Below are 27,635 nucleotides of genomic sequence, written 5' to 3' on the forward strand. Positions count from 1 at the left end.
TGCAGCATAAAAGTAGAAGAGAAGAAAAAACTTGTATTAATGTAGCACCTGCTACCCTCAGGATGTTCCAAAGTTCTTCACAGTCAATGATGTACTTCCTGAAATGCAGTTATCTTTTTTAACTGGCGGCCATTTAACACACAGTAAGATCCCACAAACAGCAGTTAGATAACTGAAGACAATTTGTCATGAGGAGGAAATGGGGAAAAAGGCGGGGGGGAGAGAGAGGGGCAAGTGGGGAGAATTGGGGCTCGGGGGAAGGAGAGGAGAGGAGAGGAGAGGGGAGGGGAGAGGAGAGGAGAGGAGAGGAGAGGAGAGGAGAGGACGGGACGGGACGGGACGGGACGGGAGGGGGTCCACAGTGGGGTGGAAGGGGATGGGGGGGTGCAGATACATGCATTTATTTCCTGCACTACTGCACCATTACCTGGCTCCTCCATGAAACTTGATGTGTAAGCTGCCAACATTGGCTGCACATCTAGCACTGTGCACTGCAGGACGGCCAGTGTCATCCCGGGTCATTGCTATTATCTCTGAAATTGACAGGCCACTCACCGTGAGGTCAAACGAGCCCTTGTCTGATCTGTAGACACAAGCACAAGTCTTTAGATGGAGAAAGGATACATTAGAAAACGGAATGATAGAAAGCAAACTGAGTTTCTATTTTCTTTATCTGTTCATGGGATGGGGCAGTTGCTGGTTGTTGCGCATCCTGAACTGGGTGGCTTGCCCGGCCATCTCAAAGGGCATCTACCTTGTTGCCATGCCTCATATAAATTTTGTTGACTTTAATGAAAATATAAACTAGGATGAAAAAGCTAAGATCTAGGCCATAGTTTCCAAATGCACCTTCCAATGTAGTCCTGAACCAAACAGCCAAAAAGCCAAAAATCCAATCCTGGCCAGCATTGAGCAAAAGGAGAGTTACAAAGTGGGTTTTGTGTGCCCTGAAAGGGATAAAATCAGCCAGGTTACCACTCCTGATCAGTGCTCCACACTCAGATTTGAGAGCAAACCATTCAGGGGGCTTTTGGATGAGCTACAAGGGGATTGATAGCACCATGGGACATTTCTCACACACACAACATAAAAGAAAAATACTGCAGATGGTGGAGTCTGAAACAAAAACAGAAAATGGGGCAAAAGCTCAGCGTCTGTGGAGAGAGAACAGAGCCAAAATTTTGAGTCTGCATGACACTTTGTCAGAGAAAACACAGAATATTTCAGCCCCTTCAGGAGGAACAGAAGGAAAGAGACAGAAAAACAAAGATTAAATACTTACACAAAAAGGTACTTCACTTTCCAGCGTCCACTTGCACGTATATAGGCATTGTCAATAGACAGCTTAATGCCAGTCCCAGCATAGAATCCTATTGCCGACTGAGGCAGACCAAAATCGTTAATGTGCATCCTGTAAAGAACATTTTACACAACATGTTATTGTTTCTTTCTGTCTGAGAAAGCTGGGTAAATTGATTTACATGGAATAGAAAATAGGTTGTAATTTTTATAATCTTATTCCCAGAAATACATCTTAAAAGGTGAACTCAACCTCACATTGAAACACATCCTAATTTGGTCAATGTCATTACACAACAAATTCCCACCTTCCCAATAAATGGAAACTAACTGGGAGTGGTCGAGAGCTTCAAGTTTCTAAGTGTCCAGATCACCAACATGTCCTGGTCCCTCCACACCAACGCTACAGTTAAGAAAGCCCATCAATGCCCCTACTTTCTCGGGAGACTAAGGAAATTCAGTATGTCCACTACGACTCTCACCAACCTTCACAGATGCACCATAGAAAGCATCCTTTCTGGATGTATCACAGCTTCATATAATTCCTGCTCTGACCAAAACTACAAAGGATTGTGAACACAGCCCAGTCCATCACACAAACCAAATTCCCATCCATTGATTTTGTCTACACTTCCTGCTGCCTCGTTAAAGCAGCCAGCATAATCAAGAACCCACATATCCTGGACATACTTTCTTCCACCTGTTCTGTTGGGAAAAAGATACAAAAGTCTGAGGGGTCATGTACCAATGAAATCAAGAACAAATTCTTCCCTGCTGCCAACAGGCATTCAAAAGGGCCTACCTTATATAAGTTGATCTTTTTCTGCACCCTAGCTATGACTGTAACACTACATTCTGCACACTGTCCTTTCCTTCTTTACAAATGGTATCCTTTGTCTCTATAGAGCAAGGAACAATACTTTTCACTGTATATCAATACATGTGACAATAATAAATCAAATCAAATCCTCCATGGCAGGATCCCTATATCAACAGTATTTTCCCAAATGCAGACTAACATTAATCTACCAGTAAATATTATTGTATTTGTACTCCCCTGTTAGTTACAAATCTGGGTGGTGAATATAAGAAATAAGAGCAGGTGTAGACTATTCAGCCCATTGAGCATGCTCCACCATTCCATTTGATCATGGCTGATCTTCCTCTCAATTGCACTTTGCCACACCCTCCCCATATCGTTTGGTTCCAAAAGAACGAACCTCTAGTTATGTCAGCCTTAAATATATTTAATGATGAACACCCAGAATCCTCCAGAATAGGGAAGCCCAAAGATTCACAATCCTGTTAGTAAATAAAACCTTTCCTCATCTCAGCCCTTAACCTGAAACCCCCATGCTTGACATTTGCCAGCCAAGAGAAACAGCCTCTTTGTCTGCCCTTCTGAAACTTAAATGTTTCAATCAGATCCTTTATTCTGCTAAACTTGAGTTTAGGCCAAATTTCTCAGCCTCACATCTTAAGATAAATGTTTAATTTAGACAAATGCAAGGTGATGCATTTTGGTAGATTGAACCAGGGCAAGACTTACTCAGTTAATGGTAGGGCATTGGGGACAGCTACAGAATGTTCATAGATCCTTGAAAGTGGAGTCACAGATGGACAGAGTGGAGAAGAAGGCATTCAGCATGCTTGGTTTCATCCATGGAACATTGAATACAGGAGTTGGAATGTCTTGTTGAAGTTATACAAGACATTGGTAAGGCCACACTTGGAATAAAGTGTGCAATTCTGGTCACCCTATTATAGAAAGGATATTATTAAACTAGAAAGAGTGCAGAGAAGATTTACTAGGATGCTACCAGGACTTGATGGATTGCCTTATAAGGAGAGGCTGGATACACTGGGACTATTTTCTCTAAGGCTTAGGAGACTGAGGGATGATCTTATAGAGGTCTATAAAGTAATGAGTGGCACAGATCAGCTAGATAGTCAATACTTTTCCCAAAGGTAGGGGACTCTAAAACTAGGTTTAAGGTGAGGGGAGAGATATAAAAGTGTCCAGAGGGGCAATTTTTTCACACAGAGGGTGTCTGGAACAAGCTGCCAGAGGTAGTAGTAGAGATGGGTACAGTTTTGTCTTTTCAAAAGCATTTAGATAGTTACATGGGTACAATGGGTGTCGAGGGATATGGGCCAAATGCGGACAATTGGGATCAGCTTAGGGGTTTTAAATAAAAAAGGGCAGCATGGACAAGTTGGGCCAAAGGGCCTGTTTCCATACTGTAAACCTTTATGACTTTATGACAACCCTTTCATCCCAGGAATCAATCTAGTGAACCTTCATTCCATCACCTTCAATGCAAGTATATCCTACTTTAAAGTTAGAGACCAAAACTGCACACAGTATTCAAAGCATGCTCTCGCCAAGGCCCTGTGCAATAGTAACAAGATTTTCTTATTCATACACTCCAATCTCCTTGCAATAAAAGCCAACATACCATATCTCTTCCAGGTTGCTTGCTCTACCTGCATGCTAACTTTGTGTTCATTGTATGAGGACATCCAAATCCTCCTGAACATCAATGTTTGCAAATTTCCTATCTTTTAAGGCATATTCTGTTTTACTGTTACATAAGAACATAAGAAGTAAGAGCAGGAGTAGGCCATCTAGCCTTCGAGCCTGCCCCGCCATTCAATAAGATCATGGCTGATCTGAAGTGGATCAGTTCCACTTTCCTGCTTTCTCCCCATAATCCTCAATTCCCTTGTCTATCAGACGGGCCTATCTACCCGTGACTTAAATATATTTAGTGAGGCAGCCTCCACCACTTCAACAGGCAGAGAATTCCAGAGATTCACCACCCTTTGAGTGAAGAAGTTCCTCATCAACTCTGAAATAAACTGTTGCCCCCCGCCCCCACTTATCTTGAGGCTGTTCCCTCTCGTCCTGCTATCCTTTCTAAGTGGAAAGAATCTTACAAACAAACTGATTAACCTTATACTTCCTCACATCCCTTTCCACCTGCCAACTTGTCTGCCCACTTAGTCTATCAATATCCCTTTGCAGCCTCCTTGTGTCTTCCTCACCTCATTTCCACCGAGCTTTATGTCATCAGCAAATTTAGATACAACACTCTCTGTCTCTTCATCTAAATCATTAATACATATTGTAAATAGTTGAGGCCCCAGGCGCAGCCACAGCCTGGCAACTTGAAAATGTCCCATTTACTCCTACTTTCCCTGCCTGTTAGCTATCTCATAGAATCTACAGTACAGAAGGAGACCATTTGGCCCATCGACTCTGCACTGACCACAATCCCAGGTCCTAACCCCATAAAAGCATGCATTTACCCTAACTAACCTCCCTGGGGCAATTTAGCACAGCCAATTCATCTAACCCACACACCGTTGGACTGTGGGAGGAAACCCACACAGAAACGGGGAGAATGTGCAAACTCCACACAGACAGTGACCCAAGATGGGAATCGAACTCAGGTCCCCGACACAGTGAGGCAGCAGTGCTAACCACTGTGCCACCATGCTGCCCAACATAGATACAGATATATATCGATCCATCTATTTTACGCCAAATCCATAAACCCTTATCTTATAGATTAACTTTCGTACTTATTGAATGCCTTTTGGAAATTCAAAGCTAGTTTCCCTTTACCTACCATATTAAGTTACATCCTCATAAAACTCTAATAGATCTGTCAAATGTGATTTCCCTCTTGAAAAACCATGTTGACTTTGTATGACCACACTATGACTTTCTAAGTGCATTCTTAATAATAGATGATAGCATTTTCCCAACGACTTATATCAGGTTAGCTGGCATAGTTTTCTGTTTTCCCTCTTGTACAGAGGAAAGGTAGACTAAAAGCAGAGGTAGGTGAAATACCTTTTGATTAATGGGGTTATCCTGACTTAGTGACAGCATTGTTAAATTAAAATTCCAATGTCTTCCTATCTTTAAAGAAAGAATTTGCATTTATGTAGAACCTATTATGATATCAGGATGTTCCAAAGAGCTTTACAGCCGATGAAATACTTTGAAAGTATAGTTATTGTTTCCAATATACAAAACAAAGCAGCGAATCAGTGCGCAACAAGATTAAATCAAATGCAACCTGATAATGAGCAGATAATCTTTTTCTAATGCTTGGGATTTTTTACATCTACCTGAGAGGACTGATTGTTACTCAGTTTAAGGACAGTGCAGTTCTCCCTCAGTACTACGCTGGAGTGTCTGCTTGTGTTTTGTGGTCAAACCTCTGGAGTAGGAAATAAACTTACAACTTTGTGTCACAGTTGAGAGTGGTACTAAGTGGCTGACAGCCAGGATAATGAGACAAAAGCTGATCTTTGGTCTCCAGTGGAGGTGGAGCTTGAGGCTACTTTTGTCCTGATAATAAAGTAACTGGCTAGTTTTCTTGAGAAAAATCCCAAAATCTCTCTGACAAGTCTAGCTGCTGGTTGCAGGCAGCCGCAAACCAAACGTAATCCTATAGTTAGTGGTGACTCTCCTGTGACTGGCTCCAAAGCACCACTTAAACCAGGGTTTCGCAAACTACCCTGCCATGGAACCCTTTGGACCTCTCAAGAGTATGGATAGAACCCCTGAGGAACAGTTTTGTTTTTGTACCTTTGATCTGTTACATAATTGCTTGTCGTTTAACCTCTTCAACAATATGCAGAAGTCTTTTCTATTTCTTCTACGCATACATTTATCACAATTGAAACATTCTCTTATTCAACAAAATATTTAAGTCTTACTTTTTTTCATTTTTAATGGGAGGAGCGATGCTTGCTTTGCTCACAATTTCTTTTGCACTAAGGATTGCTGGGTCCTCATATCAGACATTCAAAACAAATATATACACACACACAACACACGCTCACGTCCCTCTCACACTCACACCTTCACCTCTCTCTCTCACACTCATACTTTCTCTCACACTCACACTTCCACCTCTCTCTCTCTCTCACACTTACACCTTCACCTCTCTCTCTCTCACACTTACACCTCTCTCTCACACACACTTACATTTTCATCTCTTTCTCACATTTACACTTAACCCTTTGCCTCTCCCTCTCTCACACTCACACTTCACCTCTCTCTCTCACACACACACATACACCTTCACCTCTCTCTCTCACACTTACATATATATATATATATCTCTCACACACACACTTACATTTTCATCTCTTTCTCTCTCACATTTACATTTAAACCTTCGCCTCTCCCTCTCTCACACTCGCCTTCACCTCTCTCTCTCTCACACTCACAACCAGAACTCTCCATTCATCTGACAAAGGGGCAAACCCCAAAAGCTTGTGAGTTTACTATCAAATAAATCGGTTGGACTTAAACCTGGTGTTGTCAGACTTCTTACTGTATTGGGCTTGATCTACATGATCCAAGCTGATTGGAGTAGGTGTAGCACCTCCTCCAAGGCTTGATCTCATTTGCATCTTAGCCAAAAGACCGAGATGCTGCTTTTAAAAATTGCTTCAAATGAAGCTAAAATGTAACCTAATGACTTCAACCAAGTACAGCATATCCATACTACACTTGATCTTAGCCAAAAGGCCCATCAAGTCTTTACTGAATCTCTACGATACTTGTTCAAACACAAGGTAGTGTGGTTTGTCTGGAGCAGGTTTAAGGGGTCTTATAATTTACTTCTACAGCCATTTCATAGATGGTCTGAAGGGAGAGGATCACATGTTTCTACGAAAGGATAAGATGTGCTAAATGGTGTCTCTTGCCTGTATCGATGTGTGAAAGTCAATTCCCCTTTTAATTGATTCTTGTCTTTACACATGTGAATGGTGGAAGATCTGGAGTGCCTTGTACATGTGATGGAGGTATTTGCACAACAATGAGCGAACTGTTTGCCTGGAGGGAGCCGATACAACAGGAGCTTTGAAAGGGGAATGGGATACATAATTGAACAGGAAAACTATGCTGGATAATGGGGAAAAGAGCAGGAGGGGTGTGACTAATTGGATAACTCTTTCAAAGACTACAATGGCTGAGTACCTGTTTATATGCTGTTAGAATCTAAGAGTTGTTAATTTGTGCTGGCTTTGAAAATCTCTTTTTGCAGGAACAGAGGACGTAAGGTGAGTTATAGGATTGGGGAAATTACACCTTTTATTTGTTCCTATTCAACAAGGCGACTGTAGCGTTCCAAGTGGAAATGTGCAAACACTTCCTGCTGACCACACCAGGGACTTGATAAGCCACTAAGCACCTGAAAAATAGCCACAATGGGGGCTTAACCTCAAACTCATTCAAAATGGTGATAGTCAATCTGAAACAAAATTACCCTCATACATTTTCCTGAAGAACACTCCACGTACTCACCCACTGATTTGGTAACGGACACGGCCAACCACAGGCACATGTGCCTTACCACTGACGTCTGGAATCTGAATCTCCCGCAGCTTCTGTTGTAACACCTGTACCCCGAACTGCCGGCCTGTGTGACAAACCAGATGTTAAAAAATACCAGAGCTTTCCAGGACACAGTGGACCAAGGGAGGCAGTGGCATAGTAGTCTTGTCATTGGACTAGTAATCCAGAGACCCAGGGTAATGCTCTGGGGAGCTAGGTTCAGATGGTGAAATTTGAATTCAATAAAAATCTGGAATTAAAAGTCTAATGGTGACCACAAAACAATTGTCGATTGTCATAAAAACCCATCTTGTCCACTAATGTCCTTTAGGGAAGGAAATCTGCCACCCTTTCCTGGTCTGGCCTACATGTGCCTCCAGACTCCCAGACAATATGGAGGATTCTAAAAATGCCCTCAGGAATTGGTGAAAAATGTTGGCCCAGCCAGCAATGCCCTCATCCTATGAATGAATGAATAAATAAAAAAGTAAAATCCATACCAGCACTCTCCTCCATAAGTGGTTGTGGGGACAGCTACACATCATACACCTACATCTACTCCCGCCCGAGTCCTGTGTGGTATGGTTATAAGGGTGTTCAGTGTAAAAGGTGTTAATGGGAACTGGAGAACAGCATCACGCACAATATGAAGTAGAGAGACACATGACAGTAGATAGGATACAGAGCAGTATAAAGAACAAAGAACAAAACAACACAGGAACAGCACTTCAGCCCATCAAGCCTGCACTGATATGTGGTTTCTATTCCTCTGTTCATCTCCCATTCATGTGTCCATTAAGTTATGCCTTGAATCTAGCTGACATGCCTCCTTCCACCACCTTCACTAGCAGTGCTTTCCAGGCACCCACCACTCTCTGTGTTCTCCGCAAATCTCCCCTAAACTTACTACTCTCACCTTAAACCTGTGCCCTCTTCTAGTCGACCTTTCCACCCTGGGAAAAATACTCTGGCTATCCACCCTATCTATGCCTCTTATAATTTTGTAGATTTCTATCAGATCAGCCTCCATCTTTCCAGTGAAAACAGCTCGAATTTATTCAACCTCTCCTCAAAACTAACACCCTCCAGTCCGGCATAGCTGGTAAACCTTCTTTGTACTCTCTCCAAAGCATCCATGTCCTTCTGGTAGTTTGGCGACCAGAACTGTTCGCAATATTCCAGATGTGGCCGAATTAAAGTTTTACAGACAGTCTGGGAGAAGTAGGCATGAAGATAGTACTTAGACAGGGATATACCTTGGAGATATGTATATAGCTGTGTGATAACAGTAAATGGTTTATGTTCAACCACACAGCCTCCAGACATCTTAGTGAGACACCAAACTACCTTACAACAAAGCTGTTGTATTGCTACATGTTGTGTTGATGCTAAGCCCTGTGGTCTTGTGGGAGGGAAAAGTATGAAAATATTCTTTGCCAACCAAGTACACAATGGTGAACCTAGTTACACAATTTGCACATTAGCTACAAGTGGCGAATTGGGAATCCAGATGTGACACATAAACTATGAGTAATTGCATGTTCGGTAAGAAGTCTCACAACACCAGGTTAAAGTCCAACAGGGTTATTTGGTAGTCACTCAACTGATGAAGGGGCAGCACTCTGAAAGCTAATGGCTTGTGCTACCAAATAAACCTGTTGGACTTTAACCTGGTGCTTACCCCAGTCCAACACTGGCATCTCCACATTATTGCATGTTGGACAGGGAATCTCAACTATTTTGTACATTTTTTGATAAAATGGTCAGATGAAAAGCAGCATGCCAGAGTATTTTTTTCCTCAATCATTGTGAACTATGCTCCCTTGGTCACTGAATGGTGCTGGATATTCCAGTAAATATACATACATAATGTATGTTTAGCTGTCATAAAAACAGAAAATGCTGGAAATATTCACATACTCAGCAGGTCAGGCAGCGTCAGTGGAGAGAAACAGAAACAGAAACGTTTCATATTAATGAAAGTTTGACTTGCATTGGGTGTAACATAAGTTCCTGGGGATTATGTTGCTGTAGCCTATCAGGTGATTAATCAGCAATTTCTATTGGACAACACTGAACTAGTAAATGACAATAAAAATAGTCCTCACGAGTATTTGTTACATCAGATAAATATGCAGTATCCGATTTTGGTCCCTATGAATGCACACCAGTGCAGCTTGATGAATTGTACATCAGTAAAGACAATTATAGAATAGTGCCACTGGTGTACACTACTTCATATTCATACAAGCCAGAAACCTAACTGTGTGCAGAGGACGCTGAAAGTCTGCAAAGGGATATAGATAGTCTAAGTGAGTGGGTGAGGACTGGCAGATGGAGTACAATGTTGGTAAATGTGAGGTCATCCAATTGATAGGAATAACAGCAAAATGGACTATTATTTAAATGGTAAAAAATTGCAGCATGCTTGGCAGGGACATAGTAGCTACAAACAAGGCCACCAACTGGGAACAAGGGACTTGGCTTTAAGACAAAGGTAGATTAATAAGGGGATCAGGGGTTATGGGAAAATGGCAGGAGAATAAAGATGAGAAAAATATCAGCCATGATTGAATGGTGGAGTAGACTCGATGGGCTGAGTGGCCTAATTCTGCTCCTATGTCATATGATCTTATAACATGGACTAAGAAGTCAGAAGAGTGAAGAAAATAAGAAAAGATCAATATTTAAATCGTTCACCAAGGTAGGGTGCTGGAAGGTTATGCAAGCATTCAAAGGTAATTGATAAGTGGGTTACAGAGCTCTACGAGAGCCACATAGCACAGGGCACAGGAACCAGAACCGGGGTGCAGGGACCCAGTGGCATAGAAAGGTGCAGGGAGCCAGTGGCACAGAGGGTTATAGGTGTGCCAACAGCCAGCATTACAGAGGGGTGCTGGAAGCCAGTGACACAGTAGGGTATAGGGAACCAATGACACAGAGGAGTATAGGGAGCTAATGATACATAGTGATATAGGGAGCCAGTGATACAGAGGGGTGCCGGGATCTGTGATATAGAGGGGTACAAAGAGCCAGTGAAACTGAGGGGTATAAGGGGACAGTGATACCGAGGCGTACAGGGAGCCAGTGATACCGAGGGATATAGGGAGCCAGTGATACTGAGGGGGTATAGGGAGCCAGTGAAACTGAAGGGTATAGGGAGACAGTGATACCGAGGGGGTATAGGGAGCCAGTGAAACTGAAGGGTATAGGGAGACAGTGATACCAAGGGGGTATACAGAGCCAGTATAAAGAGGAGTATAGGAAGTATAGTGGAAGGATACAGGCAGCCTGAGAGAAGTAGAATGAAAAGAGGCAAGACTGTAAACGGGCAATGGATATGGCAGTCATGTTCTCACTTTGTTACAAACCACGGAGAAGACTATTTGAAAAATTAAGCCTCAGTGATAGAAGTATTGATTAGAGTCACCACTCTATTATTGTGGGGTTGTCTCAGGACACAGTGGTTTCTTACTTTAGAAGAGATCTTGCTGGTGGCAGTAGTCTTTTCAACATACCTTTAGTTTACATTGCAAGGTTACAGATCATCAGGACATGTCCATATCTCTTCTCTAAGGTGTTTCACACTTCTCTCAGTGACAGGCAGTATAGTGACAGCTCTTCATGCACTTGCTGAGTAACATCATTAGAGTTAACCCTTTACTTTATTGTCAGCATTGAGAGCAACGTAGGGGCCAAGATTATGATGTTGCAAAAGTGAAAGGTCATCCTAGAATTACCATGGATGTGGCAAGAAACCAAAGTCCAGGATCAAGCCCTGCACATTTGGGGTCAGTCAGGAACAACAGAGAAGGCTGATAGATTTGAAAGCATAACTCAGAGTAAATGGATTCTTTCAGATTTGGACAAGATCAAGAATTGCCAACACTAGGAAAATATCTGCAACATAATTTTATTAAAAGAAGCTCAGAGACATCAAAATAAGTTCCATTTCTAAACCTAATATAAAATAGTGATGCACCAAAAAAGCTCAGTCCTTCAACATTTATAAAAGAAAAGTCCACAGAGATAGATTAATAGGCTTATTTATCCACACTTACCATATTCCAAGGCTTTCTGTGTTACTCTCACTTTCAATCCTGGATTTGTACACAAGGTGTATGAAGAGAAGAGGAGGAAAGTGGCAGCAACAATCCAGACCATCTTCACCGTCACCTGGACTCTTGTTTGATATGTGCTACATCAAGGTCGTCAGCGCTTTTCTGAAGAGGACGGTATTGAGAAGGAAGTAACAGGAATATGTTAGTTTCACTTTTAGACTTCTGAGTGTTTGGTTCACTTTCTCAGCATGAATGCCTCCTGACCCCAGATTTTCTCCGTCTTTTACATCCACCTTTGTAACATCTCTCTCCACATGGTGATCACTGATACTTTATCACCTCTAGATTCACTTATTCCAACTATTTCTTGGCTGGTCTTTTATCCTCCACACTTTATAAACTTTGGTCTTACCATTCACTCGTGCTCTCCCTTACTGACCTAGATTGGCATCCACTTCCTGTGCTTGTTTTACAATTTTAATTCCCAGCTTTGAATCCCTCCATGGTTTCTTCCCTCCATAGTTTCAGTAGCTGCTTAAAAATCCACAACACATCCCAGTCACTCCCCTCTCTCAAGTTCCTGTAACAGTTGCCCCTTGTGCAAACACACTCTCCTTACCTTATAATTGATGTCTTACTTTAAGTTACCAAAGCGCCTTTTTACACCCCCCCCTCAACTTCCCATTTAAGACCTTCTTAAAACCCACATATTTGAACAAGTTTCTTTGGCTCAGTATTTGCTTCTCTCATTCCTCTGTGGAGCTCTGAGGGTTTTCTTTCCTGAAACAAATGCATGTTGTTGTTACTGGTGAATGAGACACTATTCTATTGCTTGGGGCTGCTTCTGCCTCAGTTGACTGAACCAGCCCTGTTTTTTCAAAGTGGACAGAGTCAACATTTCAAGTCGCTGACTTTTCATCATGAAGGATCATGTAGACTTGAAACGTTAGTTCTATTCTCTCTCCGTAGATGCCTTCAGACCTGCTGAGATTTTCCAGCATTTTCTGTTTTTGTTTCAGATTCCAGCATCTGCAGTAATTTGCTTGTATCTCAGCGCTGTTTCTTGTTATTTTAAATTGAGAAACATAGCTGAATGACTAAAGTTAAAATGCATTAATCACTAGGCTTGTAAAGAGTCAATAAGGTTTAATGAAGATACAGCAATTGGGTGATACCAAGGGTGGGTTTTCAACACTTGTAAAGGAGTGAGGGAAAAGGAGGAGAGTAACAATTGGTGTTTGTGGGGAAGAATGAATGAATTAGGGGAGGGGGCAATGTCTTAATTCCATCAGATAGGATAAAGGTGATGTTTGAGGGGAATAAAGTAGTTCAGAAAATCATTAATACAATCAAGAGAAAAAAGAGAGTTGTAGACTGTTACCTGAACAAACTAATTCTGTCTCTGCCGGCGATGAAAGAATGTAATAGTTCCTGGAGAAAGCAGCTTCCTCATTCCTTGTGACAGCCTCCACCAGTCCTTCCTGAACAACACAGAGACTCTGTGTGTTTTCAGTTTACCTGCTTTACAGATCTAAGGAGGAAGTTGCAGGAAAAGGGCGTATAATAATGATCTTATAATAATGCTTAAATTAAATATTTTAAAAATTGCTGAGTGACTGGATTGGATGTGTGGTTTGTGAATTGCTGCCAATCCCACTTATGCAAGGAAAGCACCAACATTATGCATTTATATGTCTATCTGAAATTAAGTGGGAAACTTGTGTAAGCAAAGTGTCTCTCACCTTCACATCTCAGGATAAATTCTGGTTCTGTCTGGTCTTGTGTGTCACAGCCCCAGGCAATATTTCAAGGTGTAGGCTGTGTGGCTTTAATCAAAGGTTTTAATTAGTGCTGTAATTGCTGGAAACCTCCAAAGTGTTATTTTGTTTACTTACTGAGGTGTGTGTGCTGTGAAGGAATAAAGCAGTGCGACTACAATAGGAAGCTGGACGCAATATTAATGCTGCATACTCTTTATTGCTTTTTAATGCTTTCTTATTTATATTAAAGAATTTGATTGGTGGTTTGGAATCACTGCTTCAAAAGTATCCCAACAGTGTAAAAGGTCATTCAGCCCATTGATTCTGCACTGACTCTCCGAAAGAGCATCCTACCTTGCTTATCTAAAAACTATTCATCTCTGCCTTAAAAATATGCAAAAACTCTGATTTCCCCCTCCCTATCCCTGCAACCCAGCATCCCAATTACCACAGTTAGTCCACCTAACCTGCACATCTTGTAGTGTGGGAGGAAACTGGAGCACCCAGAAGAAACCCACACAGACATAGGGAGAACATACAAATTCCACACAGTCTCCCGAGGCTGGAATGGAACTTGGTGCTGTGAGGCAACAGTGCCACCCCTGTTGCTCTGGTGGGGAGTCCAAAAAAGGGAGCATAACCTTAAGTTAGAAGTAGTTCATGGTTACTGTCAAGAAACATTTCATTCCCTGCACACAAACACGCACACACAAAATCTGGAACTCTAGACCTCCAAAATGGTGTGTCTGTGTTTGTGCAGGGTTGAGGAGAACAATTGGTAAGTTCAAAGCTCAGTTTCATGGATTCGTATTCAGCAAGTGTTGTAAGGAAACATGGAAATGGAGTTAAGATGCAGATCTGTAATGATTTAATTACAAACATAGCAAAAAGAAGCAGGAATTGTGCATTCAGTCCCTCAACTAATCCGCTGTTCAGTAAGATCACAGCCGATCTGCATTCCATATACTCCGATAAACTATCACCACGTTGCTTATCAAAAATCTATCCACCCTTGCCTTACAAACATATAAGAATCTGTTTCCTCTGCCTTTTCAGGGAGAGAGTTCCAAAGATTCAGCACCCTCATAAAAAAACATCTCATCTCCATTTTAAATGAGTGACCCCTTATTTCTAAACAGCGATCCCTAGTTTTCAATTCTCCCACAAGAGGAAACATCTTCTGCACATTTATCTTGTCAAGACTCCCAGGTATCTTTTCCCTTCTAATTAGGTGAATGGGGGAAGAGATTCAAAGGGCTGAGTGGCTTCTGTTCCTGTGTGTTTTTTGGGATAACCAGATAAGGTGGTGTGTCAGGCGGAATTGAAGAATAACGATGAGCAAAGCCATTTTCCTGAGACACATGGAAATGCAATTCAATACAATCAAAGTTGTGCTGCAGGACACTCCAACAGACCTGGTACACTCCATACCATCTTGTTATGTCTCGCTCATAACTTGCCCTGTTTCAACAGGCCCCACTTTGTACATTTAAGATTTCCTAATCCACCCTTGATTCTGGTCAGGGCTGAAACTGTTAAGTCAGCTGTATGAGTGCACATTGTGGTAGTCTGTTGCTGGCAGCAGTTTGGAAACCCTGAACAGGAATGTGGCAACAGTCATTTCAGAATCTGCTCGTGAAACATACATTTCCTCTTTGTGATGCTTGATTTGACTAGTGTGCTTTTTATAGCAACAATTTACTCAAATTTTCTCCCTGGAGAATTTGATATACAGAGCAGTGAATCTGATATTTGTGCAGGAAATGAAATGCTGAATTGTATAACCTAATGTGAAACAATAGGAATAAGTGACCCTGTGCTTACAGCACTAATCTCCCATGGACAGAGAGAATGGGAGTCAATTGACCAGAGGAAATCCTGCAGTGTACGAATGCATAACTTAAAGGTCATTGGCTATGATATAAATTGTCAGCTCTAACATTTTACCCGAGATGATTGTCATGGGTTCAAACCCACTCTAGAGATAAAAGGCACATCACCTGATGTCGTGGTTCCCCAAGACAACAACTTATTTAACCCGACTGAAACAGAGAGTCTGAGTTGTAATCCTCCAAGCAGTAGACTTTATTTTCCAGCACAAGAGAATAAAGCCGGGATGTCCGGAACATTCCACTGAACCATTCTGCTTACAGTCTTTTTATACACCTTACAGTCCCATATCTCAAGACTCTTATCTTTCTTTCAAAATTCAATCTTGTTTAGCCACCATTGTTTCTGGGTCGACCCTTTATCTATCTTGCTTGAGATTGGTCATTCATTGTTACCTCTGTTTGCTTTTTGAAACCATGGTGGTTAAACCTTTTCCCTTGTCTAGACCATTCTGCTTACCTACCAATCATAGTTTAACTAGCTCAAGCTGAATAGTAAAGAAAAACATGCTGACTTTATTCTCTCTTTTGCTACTGTCACAGATCAAGTTGGACAACTGGGCAGTGTCCATTGTTCTCCCAAGTGGCTACTATTTACATTCACAAATGAGTGATTACTATACTATCTTCATTGGATCACATGCATTGATTATATCAGTTATACTTAATTACATTAAGTCACACACATTGAGCTGATTAACTATACTAGTTTTATCCCATCACCCATCCTAAATCTACTTCAAGAAAAACATTCTAATACAAGTTTCAGCTACAATTCTTTTACAATAAGAGAAACATTCTAATACAAGTTTCGTACAGTTCTTTTACACACATTCTAATACAAGTTTTGGCTACAAATTCTTTTACACTGATCAGACACACTGAGGGACAGACTGAGGGAGTGCAGCTCAGTCCGACTTTCCATCTTTTATGAGATTTTAATCTCAGGAGATTATATCTGAGTGAGATGGTGACCGAGTGAATTAGGTTCACGTGGTAAATTCTGGTAAATCTTTCTCAGGTTTTAATGTAGATTAGGAGATTTGACTAGACTAACTTGTTACACAGCAAACTGCCTGAGAGTGGCAGTTATCAGCCAATCAGCTGAGAATAGTTGGTTCAATTGGTGTTAATTATGTAACAGGAAGCTAAACCAGCCAGTGACTTAGCAGAGGGTCTATACAAGGGGCAGATTTTTCAAAGTAGTAAGTGTACCCAAGGAGACAACTCTCTCCGACTACAACATCAATAGGACAGTAATAATTGGAGATTTCAAATATCCTAATATCAATTAGGTACAAATAGCGTGAACATAGAACATAGAACATTACAGCACAGAACAGGCCCTTCGGCCCATGATGTTGCGCCGACCAGTTAAAAAGCAATGACCCTCTAACCTAAACCAATCCCTTTCCATCCATAAACCTATCCACGGATCTCTTAAACGCCCCCAAACTAGGCGCATTTACAACTGCAGCAGGCAGGGCATTCCAATCCCTCACCACCCTCTGGGTAAAGAACCTACCCCTGACATCCGTCCTATAACTACCACCCCTTAATTTAAAGCTATGCCCCCTCGTGCTAGCTTTCTCCATCTGAGGAAAAAGGCTATCACTATCCACCCTATCTAAACCTCTAATCATCTTATATGTTTCAATAAGGTCCCCTCTTAGCCGCCTTCTTTCCAGCGAAAACAACCCCAAATCCCATAGTCTCTCCTCATAGGACCTCCCCTCCATACCAGGCTACATCCTGGTAAACCTCCTCTGCACCCTCTCCAAAGCCTCCACATCCTTCCTATAATGTGGGGACCAGAACGGCACACAATATTCCAAGTGCGGCCGCACCAGAGTCTTGTACAGTTGCAACATGACGCTGCGGCTCCTAAATTCAATCCCCCTACCAATAAATGCCAAGACACCGTATGCCTTCCTAACAACCCTATCTACTTGATTCCCAACTTTCAGGGATCTATGTACACATACACCTAGATCCCTCTGTTCGTCCACACTATTCAGAGTCCTACCGTTAACCCTATACTCTACACATCTGTTATTCCTGCCAAAGTGAATTACCTCACACTTTTCCACATTAAACTCCATCCGCCACCTCTCGGCCCAGCTCTGCAACTTGTCCAAGTCTCCCTGCAAACTATGACACCCTTCCTCACTATCTACCACACCTCTGACTTTGGTGTCATCAGCAAATTTACTAATCCACCCAACTATACCCTCATCCAGATCATTTATAAAAATTACAAACAGCAGTGGCCCCAAAACAGATCCCTGAGGCACACCACTCGTAACTGAACTCCATGATGAATACTTACCATCAACCACCACCCTCTGTCTCCTATCCGCCAGCCAATTCCTGATCCAATTACCTAAATCACCCTCAATCCCATACATCTGCATTTTCTGCAGAAGCCTTCCATGGTGAACCTTATCAAACGCCTTACTAAAGTCCATATATACCACGTCAACTGCCTTACCCCCATCCACCTCTTTGGTCACTTTCTCAAAAAACTCAATAAGGTTAGTAAGGCACGACCTACCCTCCACAAAACCATGCTGACTATCTCCAATCAATTCATTACTCTCCAAATAACTATAAATCCTATCCCTAATAATTTTTTCTAAAACCTTACCCACAACAGAAGTAAGACTCACCGGTCTATAATTCCCGGGGAAGTCTCTGTTCCCCTTCTTAAACAATGGGACAACATTCGCTATCCTCCAATCTTCTGGCACTATACCTGTGACCAACGACGACCTGAAGATCAGAGCCAGAGGCTCTGCAATCGCCTCTCTTGCCTCCCAGAGAATCCTAGGGTAAATCCCGTCCGGCCCAGGGGACTTATCTATTTTCAAACCCTCAAGAATATCTAGCACATCCTCCTTATCAACTGCAATACTGTCCAGTTTACAACCCTGTAACCCAGTGTTCTCCACAGCTACATTTATGTCCCCCTGCGTGAACACCGAAGAGAAATATTGGTTCAATGCCTCTCCAATCTCTTCCGGCTCCACATACAAATTCCCACTGCTGTCTCTAACTGGCCCTAATCTTGCCCTAACCAACCTTCTGTTCTTAACATATCTATAGAACGCCTTAGGATTCTCCTTAATCCTATCAGCCAAAGTCTTCTCACGTCCTCTTTTAGCCCTTCTTAACTCACTCTTTAACTCCCTCCTAGCCAATCTAAAGCTTTCTAGTGCACTACCTGAGCCCTCAAGTCTCATCCAGACATAAGCCTCCTTTTTCTTTTTAACCAGCAAACCAACTTTCTTAGTGCACCACGGTTCCCTAGCTCGACCAATTCCTCCTTGCCTGACAGGGACATACATATCAAGGACTCGCAGTAGCTGCTCCTTGAAAAAACTCCACATTTTGGACGTTCCGAGACCCTGTAGTCTCCTGGTCCAACCTATGCTTCCTAATTCTCTCCTAATAGCCTCATAATTACCCTTCCCCCAGCTAAAACTACTGACCCGAGGTTCATGCCTATCCCTTTCCATCACTAACGTGAATGTAACCGAATTGTGGTCACTATCACCAAAATGCACACCAACTTCCAAGTCTAGCACCTGGTCTGGCTCATTTCCCAGCACCAAATCCAATATAGCCTCACCTCTAGTTGGCCTATCAACATACTGAGTCAAAAAACCTTCCTGCACGCTTTGCACAAAAACTGACCCCTCTAATGAGCTACAGCTATAGCTATTCCAATCAATATTAGTAAAGTTAAAGTCCCCCATAACAATTACCCTATTACTTTCACTCCTATCCAGGATCGTCTCCGCAATCCTTTCCTCAACCTCTCTAGAACTTTTAGGAGGTCTATAAAAGACTCCCAACAAGGTGACCTCCCCTCTCCTATTTCTAATCTCAGCCCATACTACCTCAACAGACAAGTCCTCATCAAACTTCCTCTCTGACACCGTGATACAATCCTTGACTAATAATGCTACCCCTCCCCCCCTTCTACCTCCTTCTCTATTCCGACTGAAGCATTTGAACCCCGGAACCTGCAACAACCATTTCTGACCCTGCTCTATCCATGTCTCTGAAATGGCCACAACATCAAAGTCCCAGGTACTGATCCAAGTCCCAGCTACTGATCCAGTAGTGTGAAGGGACAGAGGTCATTAAATTCTTGAACAGCCATTCAAGAGAACTTTTTTTTAGCCAGCACATAAGTCTCTTCCTCAATGTCAATAAAACGAAAAAGATAGTCATTGACTTCAGGAAGCATAGAGGAGAACATGCTCCTGTCTACTTCAACAGGGGTGAAGTGGAAATGGTTGAGAGCTTCAAGTTTCTAGGTGTCCAAATCACCAACAACCTGTCCTGATCCTTCCATGTTGACACTGTAGTTAAGAAAGCCCACCAACTTTCTCAGAAGACTAAGGAAATTCGACATGTCCACGACGACTCTCACCAACCTTTACAGATGCACCTCAGAAAGCATCCTTTCCGGATGTATCACAGCCTGCTATGGCTCCTGCCCTGACCACAAGAAACTATAAAGAGTTTTGAACATAGCCCAGTTTATCATGCAAACCAGCCTCCCATCTATTGACTCTATCAACATTTCCCGTTTCCTCGGAAAAGCAGCCAGCATATCAAGGGCCCACATACCCCGGCCATACTTTCTTCCATTGGGAAAAAGTTACAGAAATTTGAGATCACGTATCATCTAACTCAAGAACAGCTTCTTCCCTGCTGCTATCAGACTTTTGTTTGGACCTACCATATATTAAGCTGATCTTTCTCTACACCCTATCTGTAACTGCAACATTCTATTCTGCATTCTATCCTTTTCTTCTCCCTGTGTTACTCTATGAAAGTTACTATACAGTAACTTCTGTCTGTATAGTGCACAAGAAACAATAATTTTCACTGTATTCCAATGCATGTGACAATAAAATCAAATCAATAATGATGCTGGGATAATGAACCAGCAATGGGGACCATTTTGGAGATAGCGACTGCAATACATTTGGACAAAGGACAAAGAACAAACAGGAATAAAAGTTCTAAACTGGGGGAAGAAAGTGCACTGAATATAATGGTCTATTTGATGTGGTGTCATCCTTTCCTAAACCCTAAACTCATTAAGCATGTTTCTTCCACCTTAAACACGTTAAAGAAGCCATCCCCTATGGACAAGACCTCCATATACACAGGATCTGCTCAGATGAGGAGGATCATAACAGACACTGAAAGATGCTCTCATAAGAACAGGATATGGCGCTCAACTCCTCGATCGACAGTTCCGATGGGCCACAGCGAAAAACCACACCGACCTCCTCAGAAGACAAATATGGGACATGGCAGACAGAGTATCCTTCGTCGTCCAGTCCCCCAAAGTGAAGAAGCTACAACATCTTCTCTAGAGCCTTCAACTTGTCAATGAAGACAAACATCGTGCGAAGGCCATCCCCACACCCCCAGTACTTGCCTTCAAACAACCGTGCATCCGCAAACAGACCATTGCCCGTAGCAAACTACCCAGCCTTCAGGAGAACAGTGACCACAACACCACACAACCCTGCCACAGCAACCTCTGCAAGACATGCTGGATCATCGACACGGATGCCATCATTTCATATAAGAACACCATCCATCAGGTACACGGTATATACTCTTGCGACTCGGCCAATGTTATCTACCTGATATGTTGCAGGAAAGGATGTCCTGAAGCATGGTACATTGTCGAGACTTCAGCAGTCATGGGCATTCAGCCTCTGATCTTTGGGTAAGCATTCTCAAAGGCGGCCTTCACAACACACAACACCACAGTTTCACTGTGCAAAAACTGATAGCCAAGTTCCACACAGGTGAGGTCAGCCTCAACTGGGATAATGTCACACTATCTGTAACCCCCATGACATGCCTGGGCTTGCAAAATCTCACTAACTATCCTGGCTTGAGACAATTTACACCTCTTTAACCTGGGCTTAACCCTCTGTCCACTTGTATTATCTATAGCTGTAAAGATCTGATTATCTGTTAAGACTCAGATTCTTGTAAACCATTATCTTGTAAATTGAGTCTGTACCTATCTGTCCCCTATTTGTGAACCCAATTCTTCACTCACCTGATGAAGCAGCAGCGCTCCAATAGCTTGTGCTACCAAATAAATCTGGGGACTTTAACCTGGTGTTGTGAGACTTCTTACTAATTTCCCTGGAGAGGGCACTGCAGAGATTTACAAGAATGTTGCCATCGCCTGAAAATTGCAGCTATGAGGAAAGATTGGATGGACTAACATTGTTTTCCTCATAGTAGGAAGCTAAGGGAAGCGGCCTAAGGCCTAACTGAAGTGGACAAAATTATGAGGGACCTAGACGGGAATGACCTGTTTCTGTAACTGAGGGATTAATTACCCAGGAGCACATGTTTAAGGTGATTGGTAGAGGATTAGAGGAGATATTAGGGAAATCCTCAGGAAAACCTCAGGTAACCTCTGGTTACCCACTCAGTGGGTAACTAGAATTCACTGCCCGTTTTGGCTAAGATCAAGTGTAGTATCTGTTCTTATCAGTTTTAATCTGAGATCAGGTACAGGATCTGCTCTTATTCGATTCGATGGGCATCGTGGACTGAAGAAGGTGGCGCCAGAAGATCGACTACAACATTGGAGCTCTGCTGCTATTGGTGGATCTTCATGCTGGTTCCAAAGCCTCTGGCTTGGACCTAACGCCGATACAGTAAGACCCAGTGTTCCCCAGCTATGGCTGTAACCACAACAAGAGCTACAGGCCAGGGACTGCCCAACACCATCCGGGTGAAGGCTTCGGGAGGAGATGCGCCCGTAGGCCGCGACTTCATCATAAAGAAGGTGCTTTTTGAGAGCTGCGGATTCCAAGCAGCAGACGTCTACGGAGTGGCTGAGTACAACAACCAGCCCTACGTGGACGTCAGTTTCAGGAGCCTGTCAGGATGCCTCAAATTCCTGACAGTCCTCAAGGAAAAAGGCAAAGAGGGGCCCCTCTCCATCCTGACGGCGGAGCCCCTGTTCACTGTGCCATCTCAGCGGAACCGGGTTATTACGTTCCAAATGTATAACCCCTACGTCCCTGCGGCTGATGTGCTGACATTCCTCTCCAGATACGTGGAGGTAAAGGGGGAGAGCGTGGACATAAAGGACAAATATGGAATTTGGACGTGTAAGAGACAAGTGAGAGTGACTCTCAAGACTGACCCCAATGGAGGCCTCCTGCACCCGCCCTCCAATTTTGCCATCGGGGGGAATCGAGGCTTCCTGTACTACGCGGGACAGCCACGAGTGTGCCGAATCTGCGGTAAAACTGGTCACTTTGCCGCAAACTGCAGCACCGCCTTCTGCAGAAACTGCCTGAAGGAGGGGCACGCGACAAAGGACTGCAAGAACAGCAAATGCTGCAACCTGTGTGGGGAGGCTGGCCACGTTTACAGAGCCTGCCCCAAGAGAAAGGTCACCTACGCCCAGATCACCAGAGGCGAAGTGAAGAAGGCAAGCGCCCCTGCCACCTCAGAAGGAAAGGCCACCGGTCCAGAAGCAGGCCCGGAGAAAGCTTCTGAAGGAGGAGTGGCCCACCCAGTGCAGCAGGAGGTTGCGCCATCAGCATCACTATCAGAAGACGCACAGGCCATGGAACAGGAGAGCGCAGATCTCGAAACCCCCTGGCAACGTGTCCAATCCAGGAGGAGCACCCGCAAAAGGAAATCAATGGCAGCAAGAACCTCCAATGAGGACGTCTCCTCAGACGAGGAGAGAAAAACAACCAGTCAACAAAATCGCACGAGGCTTAAACTGAAAGCGGTGCTGATTTCACAGGAGTCGGAGGCAGTCGACACCAAAGCGGCACCAGCTGACCATCCAGACGATGGAGGCAACACTGAGGCCGCGGGGATCCTGACTCCGCTGAGCACGAACAAGGGTGCTGATACTGACCGGTACGAAGACCGGCCAGAATCCCAGGCCCCAACCGATGGCCCCACGAACCCGATAATGTCACCTGCCCGCCAGCGGGGATCTGAGGCAGGGTCAGGATGCTACATCAGCCCTGTCGCCCTGCAGAAATTCGTAAGTACCACAGGAATGTGGCACCTGGCGCAGGACAACTGATGGACACATAAGAACTGTTAAATCCATTGTCAAAATGTCCTTAAAAGTTTGCCTCGGTCAACGTACGCAGTGTCAAGGACGGGTTGAGATGTGTGTCCACATTATCCTACCTGGTCAATGTCAAGGCTGACCTGCTGTTCCTGCAGGAGTGTGGGATCCCTCACCTCAGCAGCTACAGGCGTTGGTCAAGTGTGTGGTCCCACGGACCGTCCATCTGGTCAGGTGGGAACGACTGCCGCTCCTCGGGCCTTGGCATCCTGCTGCGGGGAGGTGGCTTTACCATCTCCGAAGTTAGGGAGGTGGTGGGGGGATGGCTCCTCGTAGCAGACGTCACGTACAAAAACTGCCCTCTCAGGTTGATGAATGTGTATGCCCCTGCCGCCAGAACCGAGTGGCTGGCGGTTTTTGAGCAGCTGCCACTGCTGCTCACCACCTCCAGGCCGGTCATTCTGGGTGGGGACTTCAATTGCATCATAGACAAAGCCGACCGGTCCAGCAGGGCTAGAAACAAACTGGATGCTGCGTCCAGAGCCCTGCTGGAGACAGTCAAAGATGCCAAGCTGCTCGATGTCTTCAGCAACCCAGCAGACGGAGAGCAGCACAGGTACACGTGGTCGCGGCCCGACGGGTCTGTCCGCTCCAAGATTGACTTTATGTTTGTGTCCTGCACGCTCAAGGTCAGGCCCACCGACGTCAAGCCGGTGTTCTTTTCAGACCACTGCCTCCTGCTGGCCGACTGTCAGCTGGAGGGAAACCAGAAAGTGGGCAGGGGGTCCTGGAAGCTGAATGTAGAACTGTTGACCCCAGAGAACGTCGAGGAACTCAGGAGGGTTTACCACGGTTGGAGGACCGTCAAGCCCTTCTTTGAGTCTCCATCGCTCTGGTGGGAAACCATCAAAGACAACATCAAAAGGTTCTTCATTCACAAAGGGGTTCAGAAGGCCTGGGAGAGACGGGGGCAAATGTCCCGACTCCAGCGAAGCATGCAGGAACTGCTCCAACTGCAGTCGATGGGGGTTGATATCAGCGAGGATCTCCAGGAGGTGAAGAGCCAGCAAGCCTCGCTCTCTGCCTCGGAGGCCGCCAAGGTCATCTTCCGGTCCAGGGTCCGCTCTGTGGAGCAGGACGAAAAGTGCTCGTGTTTCTTCTTCCAGAAGGTACACAGAGAAACCTCTGTGATCAGCAGCCTGAAGGAAGAAGATGGCTCAGTAAGGTCATCGCAGCCTGACATTCTGGGGATCTGCAAATCCTTCTATGCTGGACTATATGACCTCAAGCCAACAGACAGCATGGCCTCCCAGTCTTTCCTGTCGTCCATCACGCAGGTCTTAGACGACAGCGAGCGGGACAGCCTGGACAGACCGGTATCTCTGGCTGAGCTGATGAAGTCCGTCGAGTCCTTTCAGAAGGGTAAAACTCCCAGGAGTGACGGCTTACCGGCTGAGTTTCACTTAGCGTTGTGGGACTTGACAGGCCCGGACCTCCTGGAAGTATACAAGAGTATGCTTCTGGAAGGCAGGATGTCAGAATCCATGAGGAAAGGCGTCATTACCCTCATCTACAAGCAGAAGGGGGAGAGGGAAGAAATTCGAAATTGGCGACCCATTTCACTTTTGAGTGTGGATTATAAAATTCTGGCCAAAGTCATCACCAACCAGGTCAAGTCTGCTCTGGGGTCAGTGATCCATCCTGATCAAACCTGTGCTGTACCCAGCAGGAAGATCTCTGACAGCCTCGCGCTACTCAGGGATACGATCACCTACGGGCAGGACAGGCAGATGGATACGTGCTTCATCAGCCTAGATCAGGAGAAGGCGTTTGACAGAATATCGCATAGCTACATGATGGATGTGCTCTCCAAAATGGGCTTTGGGGAGGGAATCCGCAATTGGATCTGGCTGCTCTACACAGACATCAGTAACGCAGTGTCAGTCAATGGGTGGGAATCAGATAGCTTTCAAATCAGGTCTGGAGTCAGACAGGGCTGCCCCCTCTCCTCCGTCCTTTTTGTGTGTTGCATTGAACCCTTCGCCGAGGCCCTCAGAAGCGACCCAGGCATCAAAGGGGTGACAATCCCAGGCAGCGGAGGCACGCAGGTCAAAGCCTCCCTGTACGTGGATGACGTGGCTGTCTTCTGCTTGGATCCCTCGTCTGTTCGCAGGCTTCTCCAGGTCTGTGAGCAGTTCGAGCTGGCCTCGGGAGCCAAAGTCAACCAGGGTAAGAGCGAGGCCATGTTCTTTGGGAACTGGGCCGACAGATCCTTTGTCCCCTTCACTGTCAGGGCAGATTACCCGAAGGTGCTGGGGATATGGTTCGGAGCGGCAGGGGCATGCACCAAAAACTGGGACGAGCGCATCGCCAAAGCCAGGCAGAAACTGGGCTTGTGGGAGCAACGCTCGCTCTCCATAACAGGAAAAAACCTGGTGATCCGGTGCGAGGTGCTGTCCGTGTTGTTGTACATGGCGCAGGTGTGGCTCATCCCCAAATCCTGCGCTGTAGCAGCAACGAGGGCCATCTTCAAGTTTATCTGGAGATCAAAGATGGATTGTGTCTGGAGGGAAGCGATGCACAAATCTCCAGAGAACGGAGGGAAAAACGTTCCCAATGCCGCCCTCATCCTGATGGCCACCTTTGTGTGCGGCTGCATCAAGCTGTGCGTAGACCCTCGGTACACCAACAGCAAGTGCCACTTTGTTTTGAGGTTCTACCTGTCCCCAGTGTTGCGGAGGATGGGTCTGGCCCCACTGCCGCGGAACGTTCCGAGTAGTTGGACCGTCCCACAGCACCTGTCCTTTGTGGAGGAATTTTTCCGGAAAAACTCCTTTGACCACATGGCGATTAAGCAGTAGTCAGCGCGGAACGTCCTTGGGGCCCTGAGAGAGAAGGAGACGGCGGATCCTGTCGGATGGTTCCCTGAGCGAACTGTCAGTGTCATCTGGCAGAACGCCTCATCACCAGAACTGACAAACAAGCACCAAGATCTGTCTTGGCTGGTGGTGAGAAGGGCACTCCCCGTCAGATCCTTTATGCACGCTCGAGGTCTCAGCAGCACCGCACGCTGCCCTCAAAGCAGCTGCGGGGCTGATGAAACGGTCGCACACCTCTTTGTGGAATGTGCCTTTGCAAAGAAGGTCTGGAGTGAGATGCAGTGGTATTGGTCGAAGTTCGTTCCGAGCAGCTCGGTGACGCAGGACTCTGTGCTCTATGGGCTGTTTCCGGGGACGCACACCGAGACAAATATCAACCGCTGCTGGAAGGTCATCAACTCGGTGAAGGACGCACTTTGGTCCGCCCGAAACTTGCTGATCTTCCAGCGGAAAGAACTGTCCTCGACCGAGTGTTGCAGACTGGCACATTCCAAGGTCCAGGACTACGTGCTGAGGGACGTGCTGAAGCTTGGGGCAGCCGTCACAAAGGCACAATGGGGAAAGGCCACACTGGAAGGCCTTCCAACGGAGGCAGACCGAGGGCCTGGGAATTGCAGAATACCCTCGACCTGCGTAACTGTGTGCCAATCTGAGCAATAACGGCACACAGTAATTTATTGAGGCGTGTATATAGCTTTAAGTATTGAAATGTAATCATAGGAGTTAGCACAAATCTGTAAATATTGAGACACGAACATAGTTTTTTTTTAGGTTTTCATATGTAGTTATTGTAAGTTGTACAGATCTGAAAGAATTGTTTTGACACCGCATTGTTTGTTACTATTCAAAGCCATGCATAATTTGAAATGATCGCAGAGTTTTTTTGTATGAATAAAGTATATTTTTGAGACAAAAAAAAACTAGAATTCACTGCCCGAACTAATGGTTGAAGCAGAACCCCTCAACCAATTTAATGGGTAGCTGGATCTGCACCTGAGGTGCACCTGCAAGGCTAAGTGCTGGAAGGTCGCACTGAAATGAGTGGCAATTTTGATTTTCCTCTTTCTTTTGGCACAGACAATATGGGCTGAATAGCCCCTCTCTCCGCCATGACCTTTCGACAGTTCGATAAAAGATCCCATCACAGAATTAAAAAGGGGAGCATGGGGCTCTCCCTGGTGTGCATGGCCAACATTAGAGCAGATTATTCATGATCACATCGCTGTTTTATCCACGTTACACTTCAGCTGCTTTAGAATGACCCGAGACAAGAAAA

The 27,635-nt window shown here is 44.7% G+C and overlaps 1 protein-coding gene and 1 pseudogene across 2 annotated transcripts in view; one reads left to right on the plus strand and one right to left on the minus strand.

Moving 5' to 3' along the window:
- LOC145354007 (bactericidal permeability-increasing protein-like) overlaps positions 1–13,255 on the minus strand; it is a 33,999-nt gene extending 20,744 nt beyond the window's left edge. The window contains exons 1-5 of one of the 2 annotated variants that reach the window (XM_080205082.1): positions 13,109–13,255; positions 11,728–11,889; positions 7,637–7,751; positions 1,283–1,411; positions 428–583 (exon numbers count right to left, since the gene is read on the minus strand). In XM_080205082.1, the coding sequence (XP_080061208.1) occupies positions 428–583; positions 1,283–1,411; positions 7,637–7,751; positions 11,728–11,830 (503 nt within the window). In that variant the 5' untranslated portion in view covers positions 11,831–11,889; positions 13,109–13,255. Of the gene's footprint in view, positions 1–427; positions 584–1,282; positions 1,412–7,636; positions 7,752–11,727; positions 11,890–12,166; positions 12,269–13,108 lie in introns of those variants that run through there. The other variant, XM_080205083.1, reaches the window with a different exon arrangement.
- An 8,620-nt stretch (positions 13,256–21,875) lies between these two features.
- On the plus strand, positions 21,876–22,049 carry LOC145354104 (U2 spliceosomal RNA; annotated as a pseudogene).
- Positions 22,050–27,635: the final 5,586 nt, after the last annotated feature.

This window comes from Carcharhinus amblyrhynchos, chromosome 16, assembly GCF_965287045.1.
Source record: "Carcharhinus amblyrhynchos chromosome 16, sCarAmb.v2.hapA, whole genome shotgun sequence".
Lineage (NCBI taxonomy): Eukaryota > Metazoa > Chordata > Chondrichthyes > Carcharhiniformes > Carcharhinidae > Carcharhinus > Carcharhinus amblyrhynchos.